Source organism: Lepidochelys kempii, chromosome 1, assembly GCF_965140265.1.
Source record: "Lepidochelys kempii isolate rLepKem1 chromosome 1, rLepKem1.hap2, whole genome shotgun sequence".
Taxonomy (NCBI): Eukaryota; Metazoa; Chordata; order Testudines; family Cheloniidae; genus Lepidochelys; species Lepidochelys kempii.
In genome coordinates, this window is record NC_133256.1 from 190,891,202 (window position 1) to 190,910,712 (window position 19,511).

Below are 19,511 nucleotides of genomic sequence, written 5' to 3' on the forward strand. Positions count from 1 at the left end.
AAAAGCAATCCCAAACAAAACACACCAAACAAAGCAATCAAAACTCAGAAAATTGATTCAAAGCTTGATCTCTTGTGGGTCAACATAATAAACTACACTGGCCACACAGTAAGATTAACAACAAGATGAAGTTGCCAAAGTTTATTTTCAGGGTAAAACCTCCAATCCAACAATGATAATTTTTGAGTAAAATTAAAAAAAAAAAACAAAAACAGCTGTCAGCCCAAAATTTATTTGCTCAGTTAAAATGAGGCATTAGTGGTTTTACAACACACACGATTGAATTAGGCAGATGGGTAAGGTCCATGGTGCCAAAAGAGAAGGAGAAGAGAAATTGCATAAAACAGTCACAGAAGAAAAGAATGAAATAATTATTTTTTTCTTGGAAGATTTAAACAAAATATATTTACAAAAAATGACTAGAAAATGCATTTTACACCAAGCAGAATCCAGGCTCTGCCAAAAGTATCCCTGTTAGACACAAACAATACTTGAATGTTCCATAATATATTGTTTTTAATAAGACAGAAAATGTAGCAGTTCAATTTCAGAGAGATGCAGACAGCAAAGAAATATATCAGAAGGCTGACAATAAATAAGAGAAGCACAATGACAATGGATAAAATACAGTACACAATTTCACTAGATTGTTCTGAAGTTTATGTTACTGGTCTGGTCCCTAAGGTCTATCTATATTTTCTGTCAAAATATGTGAATATGTGTGGATAGCTGAATATGTGTGGATAGCTTAATACGTGTACTTCTCCCTCCCCTCCCCCCCAAATCTCTTCTTTCTCAGCGTGGTAGGGAGTTAAAATAGGGAGCTAATAGGGAGCTAAAACAGGGAGCTAATAGTCCTAGGGCATCACTGAAAGGTATTAAAGTACACAATTCTGTATACTATGCTCTAGATTTATGAGGAAAACCTTCATTTCTGTTTGACTAATCGTATAGCATGTATCATGTTCTGCCGTTTTTTTAAAGTAAATCAGAATTTGCAGGCAGGCCCAGTTGCTCAGTGAATATAGCTGCCCACTTCCTTGACCCTTCATACAGCATCACAGATGCCAGGCTCAGTCTCTGAAGAGAAATACATTTTTCATTGCTCTTACATGCCCCCTAGTGATAACTAATTTGAGACAGAAGTTAACACAACCCTCTTGTCAACAGCCAAATTCTGTAAATAACGACCATGCAACAGAAGGGGGCTTAAATAAGGGGAAATGGAGGCCTGGAAGGAGGCAGGACTAAGTGGTGTAAGCATTTAATAGTCTTATGCACATTTCATTTGTCTGAAAATAGGGCTGGGAATCTCACAAGCACAAAAGTTTCTCAGATTTCCAACACTTTCAGGTTTAGATTGTCAGATTACTGAACAAAGAAAAGGAGGACTTGTGGCACCTTAGAGACTAACAAATTTATTTGAGCATAAGCTTTCGTGAGCTACAGCTCACTTCATTGAATGCTGCAAGTCCTCCTTTTCTTTTTGCGGATACAGACTAATACGGCTGCTATTCTGAAACCAGATTACTGTACAGTATTTCACTTCTCACCCAAACCAGAAAAGACAGAAATGAGAATTTCCTTCTTCTTCTTCCCCTCCCAAAAAAACCCCAACCAAACAAGTTTTAACTGAGTTCAAATTTTGGGTAAAGTTTTAGGTTATTTCTTATTTTGTCCAAATCAGTTCATCTGTTCCTGCTAAAAACTCCACTCAAAATTGCCCTAACTTTTGCCTCGGGGACTGATCCCTTGGTAAAAGTTTTTGGTTGAATTAGGACAAGAAAGAGTAAACTCATATTTCGATACCTGAGGCTCAGTAAAAATAAATAGAAATATACATTCTGTATAGCAAGGTGACAAGTCTGATTCTAATACACCACACAACACACTCTCCTATCAATTTTCATTTGTAGTCTATTACCAAACTAAGTCCTATAGTTACACACTAACAAAAGTGTCTCCTGTTTGTTACAACATGTATAGGCTATCCCTACCTGTAACACACATATGTATAGAAAATAAATACATGACAACACTAGACAGGAAGAAAATCCAACTTTGGATCTAGGCCCAGATCCAGTCTCTATTATGGGCCAAACCAAAATCCTGGATCCAAAACATCCTTTAGCTTTGCTACTCAGGCCCATCTCTAATATGTACACACTCTGACACATTAATAAAGTGCCTGAGGTGTGACATCCCAGGTGCCTATTGTCTGTGACTAACATTGCATCTGTCTTTATGAGTAACCCCTGAGTGACACAGCCACGAATGATTTAGGGCAGTTGTTCCCAAACTGTGGGCCATGGAACATTGGTGGGTCTGCAAGAGCTAGTTAATCCCATGGCGCTAACTCTCCTTGTTTCCACTTGTGGACCCCCTTTCAGAAGAATCTAAAATATATACTTTCATAATATTTCTTTTCCTTATATGTAAATGCTGTCAATGCTTCAGGCATGTTAATAGGGAGGTGGTCTGCGCCATCAGGAAATGCCAGGAGAGAGGTGACCTATGTCTTAAACAAGTTAATAAACTTTGACTTAATAAGTCTCACCTCATGAAGACAGTGATAATAATATGTCTATCTATGTACAAGTGCATTGCTTTTGATGGTTTTGTTACACAGATTCTTATTCTTTAAAAACTGCATTTCATTGAAATATTATACCCCGCACAGCTGCCAGTAACATTCTATGAAACTTTTTATACATAGTTCTGAACAGAAGAATAAGTCAAACACAAAACACTATTCAGTCCCTTTGTGCCGCTGCCTCTCCATTGTTTGCAATGAACTTTCACAACCCAGTTCAGGGCATGAAGTGATTGAAATAATAAGGTAGTTAATGGAAGACTTATGCACAAACATGCACACACAGCCTTGTGGAGCTTCTTTTCTGCGCTCGGCTGCTCCCTGAGCACCCACACTGTCGTCATGGTGGCAGCTTTCGCAGCAGTTCTCTTGTGATCATGCTGATGTTTTACCTTTTTACAAGTGAATGTTAGTGCTTTGTAAAGATGCAGGATTAGAAAAGATGCAGCCCTGTACTTGACAGCTATATACCCACTAAAACACATACACAACACGGGCAACGGGGGTGCAGGCTTCCCTCACACTGCCCCACCAGCATGCCTCAACCCACTTCCAGAGAGGCAGTCTCAGTGTTCAGCCAAGGGTTTACTGTCAGCTGTGATAGTGGGTTTTACCACATGAAGACCTATCCCCTGGAAACCACCCAATCCCTCCACACAGGGCCAAACATCAGCCAGATATTAGTGACATTTCTATCACCATGGATTCAAATAATTTTCCATTTAAAGTTTCTTTTTGCCATGCTACCATCCTTATGCCTACACTCTCAGTAGTGCTTCGTACCCTGTATGTCAACACAGAGCAGCCAATAGCACATAAATCCAAAAGTTTCTTGAATACATTAAAAACAAACAAACAGAACCTTTGGTTCCCACCATCCACTTTTCTATTTAAATAAATACATTAGGAGGGCTAACAACACAGATCCATTACTTTGAATACTCTATAAAAATATTACCTATCTAAGCCTGATAATTCTCTTTTGAGGTAGTTACATACAGTACAACAGATTAGTAGATTAAGAACTAACACAAATACAAGATTATACATATGCTTGTGTGCAGTGCTTAAATTCAGCCAGAGCTGTCCAGACCAGAGCTCTGGTAAGTATTTTGAAACCCCCTTGGAGTTTTTATAGCATGTGGGGAGGGGAATGGGAGTTGGGAAGAGGGGGTGGGGGAGGGGGGGGAGAAGAGCCTCTGGGAAATACTCTGAGAATTTAAACGCTGCCTATATGTAATTCAGTCATTTAGTGATCATGCAAATATTTTCTTCATTCCTGTTTCATTTGCATTCACCCTGCATGAGTTTTGCTTTGAGTTCTGTGCTCAGACAATCTCTATATCTAGAAGTGGGCATAAGCCACAAAGTATAGACCCCAAAGTTTGCTCTGATTGTGGGGTTTTGACTTGATCTACAAGAGAATTTGGGCTAGCTGCAAAATTCAAATCTCTAAGTGAAACTCAGTTGAAGCCATCATTCTGCACATGACTTGGCATTAAAAATAGGGCTGGTCAAAAGACATATTTTCTACAAAACACTTAAAGGAAACAAAATATTTATTTTGTTTGAACTATTTGTGCAATTGTTTTAGCTAAACAAAACCTTAAATTTGTGGATTTTGTTTTAAAAAAAATATTTACGCCATCTTCTCTCACTTTTTTTCCCACTAGAAAATGAGGAAAAAGACATGGTGATAGTGGGCGGCGGGGGAAGACACAAAAAGTCAACCTTTCAGTTTTTCATAAGAAAGGTTTAGCTGGAAAAAACATTTTGAACAGCACTAATTAAAACCATGCAACACAAACAGATAAATCATATTAAAGCTTGTTAAGAACTTGACCAAAGTTCCCATGTGGAAGGTTTGCAAACCTCTAGGTGAACCCAACTCTATGTGGTTTAGGGCATTAAGTATAGAGCCACCACCATGGGAGAAACAGCATGGAAAAAGCTGCAGCTACTATCCGACTGGGTGAGGGAGCCAGAGGTTGAGGGGATGGTCAGGTTGATAATTTTTTCCTAAACTGTTTGTAAAAACAATCACTTTTCTTATAAACAAAATAAACTTAAGTCTTAACACTCGGAAAGACTGTAAGAGTGCATTAGCTTCATGGGATAATCAAAGTGCTGAATTTATTTTGGACATCAGTGCTGCAAAAGAGTAACCTCCTCATGCTATGATGTAACATAATTACACAATGTTTTGAACTGTAGATCAGAGGCTTGAGTCTTAAGCTTTCCAGACTACTGTACCTCTTTCAGGAGTCTGATTTGTCTTGCGTACCCCCAAGTTACACCTCACTTAAAAACTACTTGCTTACAAAATCAGACATAAAAATACAAAAGTGTCACACAGCACACTGCTACTGAAGAATTGCTTGCTTTCTCATTTTTACCATATAATTATAAAATAAATCAATTGGGATATAAATATTGTATTTACATTTCAGGGTATAGTATATAGAGCAGTATAAACAAATCATTGTCTGTATGAAATTTTAGTCTGTACTGACATTGATAGTGCTTTTTATGTAGCCGGTTGTAACACTAGGCAAATATCTAGATGAGTTGATGTGGCCCCTGAAAGACCTCTGTGTACCCCTAGCGGTACATGTACCCCTGTTGAGAACCACTGCTGTAGATTAACATGCCCTGACAATGCAACAATGTGAAGATACAAACTTTGCGATGTACCATCATAGAATCACCCAACCCTCCAGCTGTTTTATTTGTCTGGATTTGTCTTGAAAGCAGCACGTTTTTGTGCATAAGTAGAGTACTACTGTGGCCATAATGAAAGCTTTGCCCGTTGCTACTTAATGCCCAAACCTCAGGGTTTCTAGTCTACTGCCAATGGAAAGTCGTTACTCTTAACATGAAGTGTGCTAACAGAGCCCTCAATGTTCAGTTGAATTGTTCAAAGTTTTCATTACAGAGTGAGCTCGTGAGCCAACACATTTCCCTGTTGCTCTAGAATCTAATCCTTCATTTTCAAATGTCTCTAGCCCTCATGGCTCAAAAGATAACCTTTACATTATGAGCTGAGTGCGAATTTATCCAGTGATGTCTGCCTGACTCAACAGAGGGCCTGAGATGTCTCCTCTCAAATCTGTTAACTTTCCCTAATTCATCAGTGGAGTGTCAATGCTGAAACATAATTTAAAAATAAATATTGGCAACATTTTGCTGCCGATCAAAACAAACAATTAAAAAAACATGTATGATCGTGTAATGAGGATCAGCACAATTTGTGAGTGGCATCTTATTCTGCCATCACAAGTGGGTACAGCTTGAGAGAATTCTATCAGTTATTCCCACCTCTCCACTCCCTGCATCCCAATTTGCCTCGCAGAGGAAACGCAGGTTAGGAACTCAATGTCTCAAGTAAGCTACAAACCTCACAGTGACTTTAGGGTGCATTTTGAGCAAACTTGGGTAGGTTCAAGTTTTTGGGCACAAAATGATGTGAAAAACGACCAGATGCCAAACAAAAAATAGCAATTTTTGCGGCCCCCCCTACCCCCCAATGAAGCCTAGGGAATGAAAAACCAAGTGAATTGAAATTGAGGTAGGAGGTAAGGTCCACACGAATGAAACCACCGAAGTTTTGACTAAACTTCATTTTACAGTTTGCTACACTGTGTCTCAAAGCTACATACAATGAACAAAGCCTGCTGTGTAACTAATGTGCACATAGCAGCCTTTTGTGCAGAGCTTCCTCCCACCCACAACCTTTCAAGAAAACTCAACAGATTTTTTTTCCCCAAACTTAAGTAAAGTGCATCTGCATCCTGCTCTAATGGAAGTCCCTTAAAATAAGAGAGAGACTGAAAACAAAATTTTGGAGTCAAAAGCCCCTGAGAGTTATAAGTTTAAATCCAATCTCCGCACCTCGGGCTCATCTCTATTTAAACCACTGAACACAGTGTAAAAGCTTCCCTCTGAGGTAGCTTCCAGTACGGCATAAGAGATACAATAGCAACTGGTAGCTGAGACCAGCACAGCTCTGAGTTATGTAGCAAAGTGGAGGATCGTTTTTGGCTGGTCTGGTAGAACTGCTCCCGAGGATCAACACCAATTCTTAGCCTGACGCACAAGATGAACACCCACAGGGAGTCTAGTTGCCGGGGAAGACACCGCTGCCAGTTGGTTACATCTGATGTAGCGTCCGGCCTCCTACTGCCAGGCAGACAACAACTTGCTGTACTGCAGCAGATGTGTGCATAACAGAGTCAGCGGCACTCGGACACTGCTTAGTGTTCAGGTCAGATCAATGCAGCAATGGATCCTGATGTGAATGATTTTCAGCACGTTTTCCTCAGAAACTGGGTTTTGTTTTTTAAGAAACAAAACCTAAAACACCTAAATTGAAAGCTGTTGACATGGATGAAAGACTCTAAATCCTCCTCTCAGTGGATGAGCGCTGATCTTAGAGTGATAGAACAGTCAGGATTTAGTCACAACTCGGTGCCCTTCTAAAAGGAGGTCATTTAATGCAATAACAGTGGCAGCAAAGTCAACCAGCTCCACAAAGTCTGATGTAATTATGTTAACGCCCATAACGCCTGGCTTCTGTCTCTTTACCCAGTTCAAAATCATAGGCAGGTTCCTAAAGAAAAAAGAGGGATAAATATGTTAACCAATATAACACACTGGTATGGAAGCACCTTGATTTTGCTCTACATGTAACATTTTGTCTATGAATAGCATGTTTGCACAGTATCTTTTAACCCCAAAGTAGCAAACTAAATATATACTGCATCCTTAAAATGCAACCACCTCTGGGGAGAAGGGTGGCAGAAAACAGCACATTGCACAACCATTTTGGGGCAAATGGTGGGGAATAGAAATATTGGCCAAAATCACCCATGCAAACCACTGCTCTTACAAGACATACTATAGGATTCTTAAAAAGAAAAGGAGTACTTGTGGCACCTTAGAGACTAACAAATTTATTAGAGCATAAGCTTTCGTGAGCTACAGCTCACTTCATCTTATGCGCTAATAAAAATGTTAGTCTCTAAGGTGCCACAAGTACTCCTTTTCTTTTTATGGATACAGACTGACACGGCTGCTACTCTGAAACCTGTCATTATGTATAGGATTCTTCAGGACTTCATTGAACAATTAGGACCTCAGAATTTAAGGTCCTGCAATGGTTTCTTTGTTCTTGTTTTGTCTGAGTATATACCAATCTGGAGGCTTAATTCATAGCAATAGGTTTTGCGTTATTACTTAAATCATAATAATTAGAGATGAATGAAATGATTTGGATTACTAAGAAGTGAAAATATTTCCAGTCATTCCTTGAAAAGAACTTGAACCAAGGGTTTGCAGAAGTTTTTGTTCTCCTCTAACACTACAGCAATGAGGTTTCCACAGGCAAAAGACAGAAGTAACTAATCCTATGAGGGCCATAGTGTGCCTGTTGTTTTACAAGCAGATAGAAAGACAAGCTGTCTGCCCCTTGGCGCTAGCAATCCCGAGAATAAAAATAACAACCCACAAAGGAAGTTATCAGTAAAAAAAAAAAGAAAGAGATAAAGGCAAAAGAGTAGTTATTCTCATGAAAAGCCAGTCATTTGTAAATCATTATTGATTAATTTCAAATGTTTCTTCCCCATTAGTTAGAACTTAATGGTTTAATACTCATGTTTAGAGCCAGCATTATCAGAATCAGAAGGCAGAGGTCCATACAAAGTTGTACAGCCAAATTGAATGTACAGAATAGGCAGTTCCCATTCAACTGTGTCTAAACACTGTGCATGTGGCTGCAAGCAAGCTTTAACTTGTGAAGTATCTGGACTCTGTTTTTAACTGTATATCATTTCAAGCCTTCAGTGTTTAAGCAGAACGTCTCAGTGACTTCCTTAGAAAGTTGTGCTTAAAACCTGATGACACGTTATGGATCTATTTTTGAATTATTGTTGGAACAGATTTTAATATTTGAATTATTGTTGGAAGGCCTCAGGGAAGTAACTAGTTTTAAGGAGGGATTTGCTCCACATGAAACAGACATTATTAAAGCTCCTGGAAATGATTTGAAAATTAACTTACTGATGTTTGTGAAGTGTTTTGAGGATGAGAAGGGTCATGTGAGTTTTGAGACATTCTTATAATATGCACATTTAATATATACTATAGAAGAACCACATTGTATCCATGCGAATTAAACACTCTATTAAGTATCTTCAGTTAAGATTAAGAAACAATTTTAAATTTGTAGAGCTTTATTCCTTAAAACACATGCCTCTCTTAAAAAAGCAAGGTGGGTGAGGTGATATCTTTTCTTGGACCAACTTCTGTTGGTGGGAAAGACAAGCTTTCGCGCTTACACAGAGGGCTTGTCTTGACATACAGCGCTGCAGTGGTGCAGATGTACGGATGCAGCTGCACGGCTGTAGCACGGAGGTTGTCTACACTGTGCACCTTACAATGGCAGCAAAATAAAACCACCTCCGGTCTGCACTGGCACTTTTAGTCGTTAAAACGTTTTACCATTCAGGGCATGTTTTTCCACACCCCTGAGCAACGAAAGTTTTAACGACAAAAGTGCCAGTGTAGACCGGAGGTGGTTTTATTTTGTTGCCTTAGTGAAGACACTACCTATGATGAGGGTGGGGGGTTTTCTCCCATCAGCGCACGTACTCCACCTCCCTGAGAGGTGGCAGCTATGTCACCGGGAGAAGCTCTCATGTTGACATCATTCAATTGAACTGGTGGAGACAGCACGATGTCAACGTGAGAGGGGGACAGTTATACCAACTTTAGTCTGTAGTGTAGACTAAGCCAGAGGTCTTCTTCAGGTCTGGGAAACGTACTCAGAATGTCACAGCTAAATAGAAGATGGAACAGATTGTTTAGCACAAGTAGTTGACGCTCAAGGGACCACTGAAGGTGAAGTGGCTTGTTACCCCTCTAGTCATAGGGAGGCAAAGGAAGGAGAAACAGCTGGGGTGGCGGTGTTTGTTGGTGGGTTATAGGTTGTTGTGATATGATTTTTAGTGTCAAGCAAAGTTATGAATTTAAGCTCCCAGGCTCGTCCTTTTTGTGAAAAGTGTTCACCCATAGGTGATGTGATGTTTTTGTCTTTTATCATTTTCCTGTGCGAGTTCATTCAAGAGACAACACACCTTTCAAGATCCATGGGTCCTACACGTGCCTATCACAATACATGGTGTACCTCATCCAGTGCATGAAATGCCACAGTAGCAAGTACGTGGGTGAAACCTGACAATCACTATGCTCTCATATGTTCCACCTTGTATGTACTTGCGACACTCTGAGTAAGTTTCCCAGACCTGAAGAAGAGCTCTGTGTAAGCTCGAAAACTTTTCTCTCTCACCAACAAAGGTTGGTCCAAGAAAAGATATCACTCACCCAACTTGTTTTTTTAAGTGTCATGTGTTTTCAGGAGTAAAGCTATACAAATTTCAAATTGTTTCTTAATCTTAAAGATATTATCTCACCCACCTTGTCTCTCTAATATCCTGGGTCTGACAGTGCTACACATACTCTTAAAGAAAGCATTTTAGCACCATCTAGTGTTTAATGTACAAAAACCAAACTGCAATCTTGGAAAACAGAGGAGGTTCAAAATATTTGGATCAGATTACTTGTATACTAACATTATTTCATTATTTGGCTTTAGACATTATTCCGTCAGACTAAATTCTGTGGAGAGGCAAGAGACTGGAACTCCACGTCCTAACTTCAACCAAAGGAACTTCAGAATTTCTATTATGTGGATGTTTTAGATTCCACATAATAGAGGAGGGTTTTTAAGAAAAAGCCTTTGAGGAGGGTTTTTAAGAAATAGAATCACAGAATTGTAGGAATGGAAGGGGCCTCAAGAGGTTTTCTAGTCCAGTCCCTTGCACTCAAGGCAGGACTAAGTATTATCTAGACCAGGAGTGGGCAAACTACTTTTTAAGCCAGCCCACAAGCTCCTGCACCCCCAGAGCCCACACCCTCAGACGGAACCTTCACCCCTTCCCGCACCCCTACCCTAGCCCTGATTCCCCTCCCACCCTCTGAACCCCTCGGTCCTAGCCCACAGCACCCTCCTACACCCCAAACTCCTCTTCCCCAACCCCACCCCAGAGCCTGCACCCCCAACCAGAGCCCTTACCCCATCCTGCACCCCAACCCCAATTTTGTGAACATTCATGGCCCACCATACAATTTCTATTCCCCAATGTGGCCTTCAGGCCAAAAAGTTTGCCCACCCCTGATCTAGACCATCCCTGACAGGTGTTTGTCTAACCTATTCTAAAATACTTATAATTATGGAGATTCCACAACCTCCCTGGGCAATTTATTCCAGTGCTTAACCACCCTGATAGCTAGGAAGTTTTTCCTAATGTGCAACCTAAACTTCCCTTGCTGCAATTTAAGCCCATTGCTTCTTGTCCTATCCACAGAGATTAACTAGAATAATTTTTTTCTCTCTCCTCTTTCAAACCACCTTTTATGTACTTGAAAACTGTTAAGTCCCCCCGCAGTCTTCTCTTCCCCAGACTGAACAAAGCCAATTTTTTCAATCTTTCCCGATAGGTCATGTTTTCTAGACCGTTAATCATTTTTGTTGCTCTCCTCTGGACTTTCTCCAATTTGTCCACCTCTTTCCTGAAATGTGGCGTGCAGAACTGGGCACAATACTCCAGTTAAGGCTGTATCAGTGTGGAGTAGAGCAGAGGAATTACTTCCCATGTCTTGCTTACAACACTCCTGCTAATCCATCACAGAATTATGTTTACCTTTTTTTTTCCCCCAACAATGTTACACTGTTGACTATATTTAGTTTGTGATCCATTATGACCCCCAGATCCCTTTCCACAGTACTCCTTCCTAGCAGTCATTTCCCATTTTGTAGGTGCGCAATTGATTGTTCCTTCCCAGACGGAGTACTTTGCATTTGTCCTTACTGAATTTCACCCTATTTACTTCAGACCATTTCTCCAGTTTGTCCAGAGCATTTTGAATTTTAATCCTATCTTCCAAAGCAGTTGCAATCCCACCCAGTTTGGTATCATCTCCGAACTTCATAAGTGTACTCTCAATGTCATTATCTAAATCAGCGTTTCTCAAACAGGTCCGCGAGGGCACTCCAGGGGGTACATGGGCCCTGCTGATCAATATAGGCTACACAATGTTAATATCACACAGCAGAATCATTTGGGTCTGATCCTGGGAGATGAGGGGCCCGGTACCCGCCGTTTAAGTTATTATGAGTTACAAGGGTGCAGCAATTTTCAAGAACAGGCCCTTTATTAGTTATCTTATTTATGGATAAACCATGTAGCCACAATTAAAACTGTATTCATCTCCCTCCTATTATTCATCTCCCTCTTTTTTTTTTGGTCTGGAGAAGCAAGACACATTTAAGGCCAAATCTTGTCCTATGAGTGTGCAAGTGTTATGGAAATCACTGAGGTTGGTATGCATATAACCCAGAGCAGATTTTAGTCCACAGAAAATGAAATCTGATTTTCATGTTAGAGATAAGCTTGTTTTTCCTTCTCACTTTAAATCAAGAAGAGTTGAGGGTACTTATTTTCTCTAGAGACACCACTTCAAATTGCTCTCTGCTCACAAAAGAACATGAATTTGGTCTTGCATTTTGTCAGCCAAATGAATAAAAAGCTTTGCACTTATGCTTGATATATAAATCATGAACCGTTTCCCCAGCATCCTTTGTACTTATGCTAAAATAAATTGTATTAGTAGTGTGTATGAACTCTGTCCTTGGGTGTATGTAGGAGCTGTCAGGAATCAGATGCATGTTTTGTTAAGGCCTACCAAGTTGCACCAGGTGCTGGTACTGAGGAATAAGGATGGTTGATATGAGGTCTGAAAACTAAGTTCAAAACAAGATAAGAAACTGGTCAGAACTGGGTGTACCCTACTTTTGTCGTAAACAAGGGCATTATATGAGCGAAGTGAGTCCATACTTCCGGAGCAGATTGACTGCTGTGAGACACTGCTTCCCAGATTGGATTGGTAAAGTATTAACCCCTTCCCTGGTGTGTTGTGCTGTATGGTCTTCGACTAATAAAGCTGGCTGAGCCTTATTTGATATCTCATCAATCCTCTAAATTTGAACCCTAACAACATGTTCTCTGTGGGTATTTACACATAAAGGGATGGTTTATGTTTTAGCTTAACTGCAGGGAGTGAGATGCTTGCAGTCATCAAATATAAGTAACAATATATCCTGAAAAATCAGCTATTGGTATGGTGTTAATAATTCAAGCACAGGCCTGGTAGTTACTTGCTTATTCATTGTAACTTCAAGGTAAAAGTTTCAAACAACGAGCTGTGGAACCAAGACAACTCCTTACCTGTGAACAAGCGTATTTTTTAGGCCACGGATTAGGTGCCGTGCAATAGTTTTGACCCTGGGTGTGAGAATAGCTTGAGAAACATGAAAAGTTCCATGTTCAGCCCGCTCCCCAAGAGTGGTCTCTAAGAACTGTAATAGCTTGTGCACGTTCGTTGTGTTTGCCCAAGGTGCTGGCATTTTATTCCCTGGCCACAGGAAGGGATATTCCTGATACAGAGGGTAGTGGTAGAAAATGAGAACCTAAATAATGGAGAGAAAGATAGAAAAGGATGCAAATTAAACTGAATCACGATGTTTTGGAACCAAATTTTGCACTTACGTATACCTATGCAGTCCCTTTGAAATCTGAATACACCTGTGTATAATCTGGTGAGAATATGGTCTCCTGTCTTTAAACTAGTACACTAAATACAATTAATTCACTGGAGTGTTGCCATAAAGGATAAAGTCATTTTGATTAGTTGCAAATTCAGGACTGTGTAGCGTTTCAAGTGTCACTAGAGAAAAAGGAGAATTTCCAGTATGAAACTGAAATCACATTCCAAAATGTTTTACTTAAACAACATTCCTCTAATTTTACTCTTAATATTTGTCAGACAGCATTGCCAGAATTACTTTTATCTCAGGAAAAGGATGGTGGCAAGTTAGGAACTAAAATACTGTGTAACTCAATTCAAATTAACTTGCTGTGATATACTGGGCTGGCTCATATACTGGCGTTCCACTGCCATTTACTGGATGGAACACCAAAGACAAAGACCAATCTCATTGTCTGCTATAACCTGCACTGTGCCTTCTGGAGCTGAGATATGTTTTATTCCTGGTGTCATATGAAGTAGCAGTTTATGAGAGTCCTGTGAATATCTGGGAAAGGTCTTCAGATCCAGAGTTAAAAATTACGTTTGGATTCTGCATTCTAGTTCAGGCCAGAAGGGAGTTTCAAGGCAGATACATGCTGTTTGTTTCTATATCTGGATCTGAACATCCTAGAAGTTTATAAAGAAAATGGATCTAGAGCCACCTCTAGCAAATCTGGATACCGAGTGTTACATCCCAGTCTGTTCGTTTCAAAGTGTCACATGATTTATTGAGAGCTAAAACAGAACACCTTTCATTATCTGATTTGATAAGGGGTTCTTTGCCTTAATCAGGTAGAATCCTGGAAGCAGACTGAAGAGGACTTGCCCAGAGGAATTCCTCAAAGCATGACTGCACACACATGACTTTATAGTTTTGGAATTAAATGGAAGCCCTGGGAGCCTTTTGCTTCAAGACTGCACATTAGAGAGCTGCAATTAACAGACACCATAGTCACCAACTAAAGCTCACTCATGCACTAACATGGATAGAACCCAGACTGGTTGCTCCTAAAACACAGATGAGATAAGAGACTATGCATTAGCTTTCTACAGAATTAAAGTTTTTATTGTTTGTGTGGGCTAGTTACTGGAGGACAATGTGTCCTCACAAACACCAAGCCAACACTTTACAAAAGATCAACTACCATATGCAAGCTTGTATCTTTGTTGCTTATTTGTGAATTCCTGCATAATAGAGCCCTGACCACTAGATGCCACCATAATATAAAAAATAAAATACAATAAAATAAATAATAATAATAATATGCTTGGAACCCTAGTCAGACACTCTTTATAATTCAAATTGTAACATTTTGGGCTTAGACTCATTACATGTCCTTTCCCCACCTGCTGACTCTTCTCCCAAAGATATTGCAAGGTCACATTTTCTACATATTCCATTGTGCAAAGTTTTGATCCAAATGCTTCCCGGATCCTGTTAATCAGGTATATGTGGTGCTGGTCTTCCATGGCATAGAAGTGATTGAAATCCAAGAAGATGGCTTCTTTGGGGTGCTGTGTGAGGAAGGTGTTTATCTCCATCAGTCCATCCCATACTTTGATGCCAAACAAGCCATGTATGAAGTAGATCTCCTGTCCCACTTCTCCTGGTTTGGAAGATACACGCAGATCAAAGTAGCGGATCCCACCTTCCAGCTGCTCTTTGAAGGTCAGGTTTTGAGTCACTGACCATTTTTTCATTAGCTTTTTCACCAAAGAAATTTTAGCCAAACGTTTGATTGCCATGGCTTGATCAGGTCCCACAGGAGATTTCTCATCAACCCAGTAGCTGAAAGAATCATGTGATCCTAGAGATAAAAAAAAAAAAAAAAAATTAGTCATTTTAACGTTATAGCATTGAAAATAATATTTCATGTGGCCTATATGGAAAAAAGGTCTGGACAGGGATTCAGGAGATTTGGGGTCATCTCTTGGCTCTGACACAGGACTTCTTGTGTTACCTTGGGCAAGCCACTTCATGTTTAAGTCTCAGTTTCCCCCATCCGTAAAATGGGAAGACCACTTCTTTTATCTTATCTATTCATGTCTGGGAGTTTATGGTTACAACTGTCTCTTAAGATGTGTTTGTACAGTTCCTAGCATAATGCAGTTTAGATGCTAATAGAATGTAAATAATAAATAGCCATAGTAAGGAGACTCCTCTGTCCCATTATCCTCTCCTGTGTTCACACTCCTCTGCCCATCAAAGGAACAAGCAAGCTACCTTCACAATGCTTCCACTGTGCTGGCACAGGGGTTTGAATCTGGTCTTGTGCTTGTTGAAGACAGCACTGAGCACTAGAATGAACCGAGATTCTCTTTTTATTCTCTATTTATTCCTTGCCTTACTATCATAACTCTCTACAGTTACTTAAAATTACACTTGACTGTGGGGAAACAAGCTAAGACACCAGAGCTCTTGGTTAACCTATGGGACAGAGACCTCAGACTGTGGCTGGGTGAAAATCCTTGCAATACACTGCCAATGAGTCTTCGCTCTGACCATGATGAGTCGTTTCCAGGCATCAGATGACTGAACTGTCTCCATGCTCAGCTAGTCCTTGGCCTTTCTGCTAACACTGACAGGGACCAGGTCGTGTCAGTTGTAATGATATTGTTTTGTGTGTGTGGATACCTCTATTCCAGGAACAGGACTGAGAGTAAGTTAATTTCAAACAGGCCACTACACAGGCTTTCTATTAGCAATGACTTTGGGTCACTACTGACCTTGTAATGCAGGAAGGTGACTAAGAAATGAAAGAGTCCCTCTCTCATCATCAATCACCTGACCACCTGAGCCATCATCCTGCTGCCCCGCCCAGTATCTGCCCGAGAGATGGTAATGTGCCTGTGACACAGGATGTCAGCCTTATGGACACATGACGGAACCTGGCAGGGAAGTCATGCACAAAATAATGCTCATGAATAAAGCTCCACCCGTCTAATAAAAAGGTACCAAAAAAGAAGTAGTAAGGAAGAATCAAGAAAAGCCCATTGTGGATTATGTCTCCCTAGTTACTGCTTGCAGGACATACAAGAGAAGAGTAGCTGGGAGCCCCTGAAGAAGTCCTGACTTGATGGCAGTGTGAAGCACCCAAGGGCAGGAAGGATGATCTTAATTGGAGCAGTAACTTTGAAGGGAGGTGGGGCCAAGAATGTAGTCCTTAGAGGAGACCCTGGAGTCCCCAGTCAGAGGCAACATTAAGCAGAACTGGGGATAGAAGTCTGTCTGCTAAGACTCCAGGTTTAGCTAGATTTCCAACATCCATCCCAGGGAGCTCTATCCTGGCCAACATGCTAGAGATTTGCAGACACAATCTTTCCTCGGTAGTCCCATTCCGGAAAACAACTAAGGGGCTCTAGCCTCTCCTCTCCCTGGCTCCTTCTACTTTCCCAATTAACAGCTTGCAGCTTCTCTGCTGGGCTTCACCCACTAGCCATTTTCCTGGAGGAGACAGAAATTCCTACTCTTAGGGCAGGAATTGAAGGAGCAAGCTACATCCAAATAGCCCTGCTCCGACTGCCAGTCTGAATCTCAGGAGATGCTGCCCTACAGTGCTAGCTCCGTCAGCTCCTGCTGTCCATTTTGCTGAAATATAGGGAGCATACGCTGACTCCACCAGACTACATAATATTCTAGCATATTACAGCCAACATCCCCTTACCTCCCATCTCTCCCCTCCCTGAAAATCCAGAAATTCCCCTGCCATCTCCCTGAATACTCCTACACAATCTCCTTGTCTGATTCTTTTTTTCCTTCCTCTCTACCTGTACTCTGTAAAAATTGAATTAAGGTTCGAAATTTGTTTTTACAAAGACCCCTCATGTGCCCTATTTATTAGATAAGCATCCCTTGTGTGTGTGCGTGTACTTACTTGAAGACTAATAGGTTTCCTGTCATGCTGCAGCATCAGAGCTGTAAATGAGATTATGATCTCAACAGGATTACCTTGTTAGGGTTATTAAATCCATGTGGAAGCACATACTGTTCACAAGTCAAACATCAGTTTGCAAGATTCCAATGCACGCCAACAGTAATAAGCGTGAGAGGTTCCCCTGCATTATGTAACTCCACACACAGGTGTGTGTGCAAGAGGGGGAGGAATCTCTCCTCCCCCATCAGCGTGGTGGAATAAGGGAGAAGAGAGGCACGTCATAATTTTGCAGTTTCAAGAAAACAAAGCTATTTTGCTTTGCATCCCCTGAAGAGTGAAAGGTTGTTCCCCACAAGTCTAATCATATATTTTATAGTTACAACACCCTTATCCCATTGCAGATTGCAGTACTTAACAGGATAAATGCAACTAGTGCAAGACAAAGGGGTGTTTCTCATAACTGGAAATAAGTAATGGCATCAGAATTATGTGTTTTTCAGTCTACCTCCATGCATGATGGAGGTGTAAACATGGAGTTGCCTCATGTTTCATAAAGCACAGGAGCATCTAATCCAACCCAATCCAATCCAGTGCAAGCACTCATATACACCTACAAAAACATTACTAAACAAGGAAATTCTGTTGAAGGCTGGCAAGTATGTTCACAATTAAAAAAAATCAGTATAGGAAATATTGAAAACTTTTTTATGATTTTTCCATACGTGCTTCAGAGACTGGATTCTCCCAACAGCTAAGATGGTGAACTGGAGAAGATTTCCCTATAGTAAGAGAAGTTCTTTCATGTCGCTACGTTAAAAGTTCCTATGTCTATGACTTAATGAATGCTAGTAAATGCTTTGAGACTGGATAAAAGACCCTCAAGTATAAATTATTTTATACATAAAAAAATTAAATAGGATAATAATACCTAACCTCAACCTATAGATCTCAAAGTGCTGTACTAAGGAGCTAAGTATTATTATGATCCCCATTTTACAGATGGGAAAAATGAGGCACAAAAAGGACAAGAGACTTGCCCAAAGTCTTTCTGCAGACCAGAAGCATAGTAGAGAACAGAACCCAGGCCTCCTGAAACTCAAATCACTACCCCTCCCCTGTACTGTGCTGGAGAAATACTCTCCTTGTGAGGCATTTTGTGACACCAGATGTTGTTAGTTAGTATTCCGATTACAACAATATTATAACTGCTTTGGTGCTGCAGCTTTAATGAGAGCCTCATTGCCAAATACCCCCTAGATGTCAAGACTTAATTTGGAATCATAGGAATGCATAGGTTATGAAATACAATACTGGAACAAACCATTTAATCATCTTTCTAGTCCAGATTCCCGTCTCTCCACAATCAAAGGTTAGATACGTCAGGGAAAACTATACACCCTCCCCTGTCTGCCTGGGCATTCAAATTCCTTCCTGACACCAGATTGTTACTCTGATAGATAGATAGCACTTGTAATTTTATCCTAGCAAGTGCAACTGTAGAGTCATGAACACTTTTTCACTTCGACTATGCCAATTCCCAAGTTAATTGTGTGTTAAATCTATTGCCTTTATTATCTTTCATTATTCAAGAATGTTTTTGTTCTATTTTCTTTGTTTCAGTTGTTAAGAAGCAGCTTTTTCGCTTCACATCTGGAACTTTTTTCCTTACATTTTTCATGTTCCTTAAAATCGTGGGGTCAAATTACTTAGTCAAATCAAGCGAATGCAGTAACGTTACAAAAATTTGGCATTTTGTCTTCGACTTAATTTTTATTTTCACTGTTTTGTGTGGGTTATCAAGAACTGGACTTTAATTATTCATTTTTCTTGTTACTGCATAAGAGTGATAAGAAGAGAATATTGTAGAACGGTTAGAACGTGGTCTCTGGAAGCAAGAATTCTGGGTCCTATTCTATTAATGACTTCCTGTGTGACCTCAAGCATGTCATTTAACTAATCTGTACTTTACCCTAACAGGGATGTTGTGAAGATTACTGTGTGTGCAAAAGCCTTTGAAATCTTCCAATGTAAAAGTACAAAATATATTGTCAACAAACTGAAAGAGATATAAAATACCCTTCCCTAGACAAAAGCATATCTAACGTCATCCCTACTAATCTAGTTTTCCCGGCAGTGAGATATGTTAGGCTGTGGACCAGTCTAAATAAGTGATGGAAACCCCTTTTCTCAGGACTTTTAGAACTAGGCTGGACTTAAACACCAGACAATACTGAAGGGGAACAGTGCTGCATTTTCAGGTGAGTGGACTGGATCAGCAGAAGGATTTTTCTCATTGCTGACATACAAGGTATGAAAATTAAAGAACTTTATGTGTAACA

The 19,511-nt window shown here is 40.2% G+C and overlaps 1 protein-coding gene across 1 annotated transcript in view; it reads right to left on the reverse strand.

Moving 5' to 3' along the window:
- Positions 1-114: 114 nt before the first annotated feature.
- Positions 115-19,511, reverse strand: part of PLCXD2 (phosphatidylinositol specific phospholipase C X domain containing 2) — a 34,475-nt gene continuing 15,078 nt past the window's right edge. Inside the window, exons 2-4 of the mRNA XM_073306102.1 lie at positions 14,645-15,105; positions 12,937-13,178; positions 115-7,202 (exon numbers count right to left, since the gene is read on the reverse strand). Coding sequence (XP_073162203.1) covers positions 7,040-7,202; positions 12,937-13,178; positions 14,645-15,105 — 866 coding nt within the window. The 3' untranslated portion in view covers positions 115-7,039. The remainder of the gene's footprint in view (positions 7,203-12,936; positions 13,179-14,644; positions 15,106-19,511) is intronic.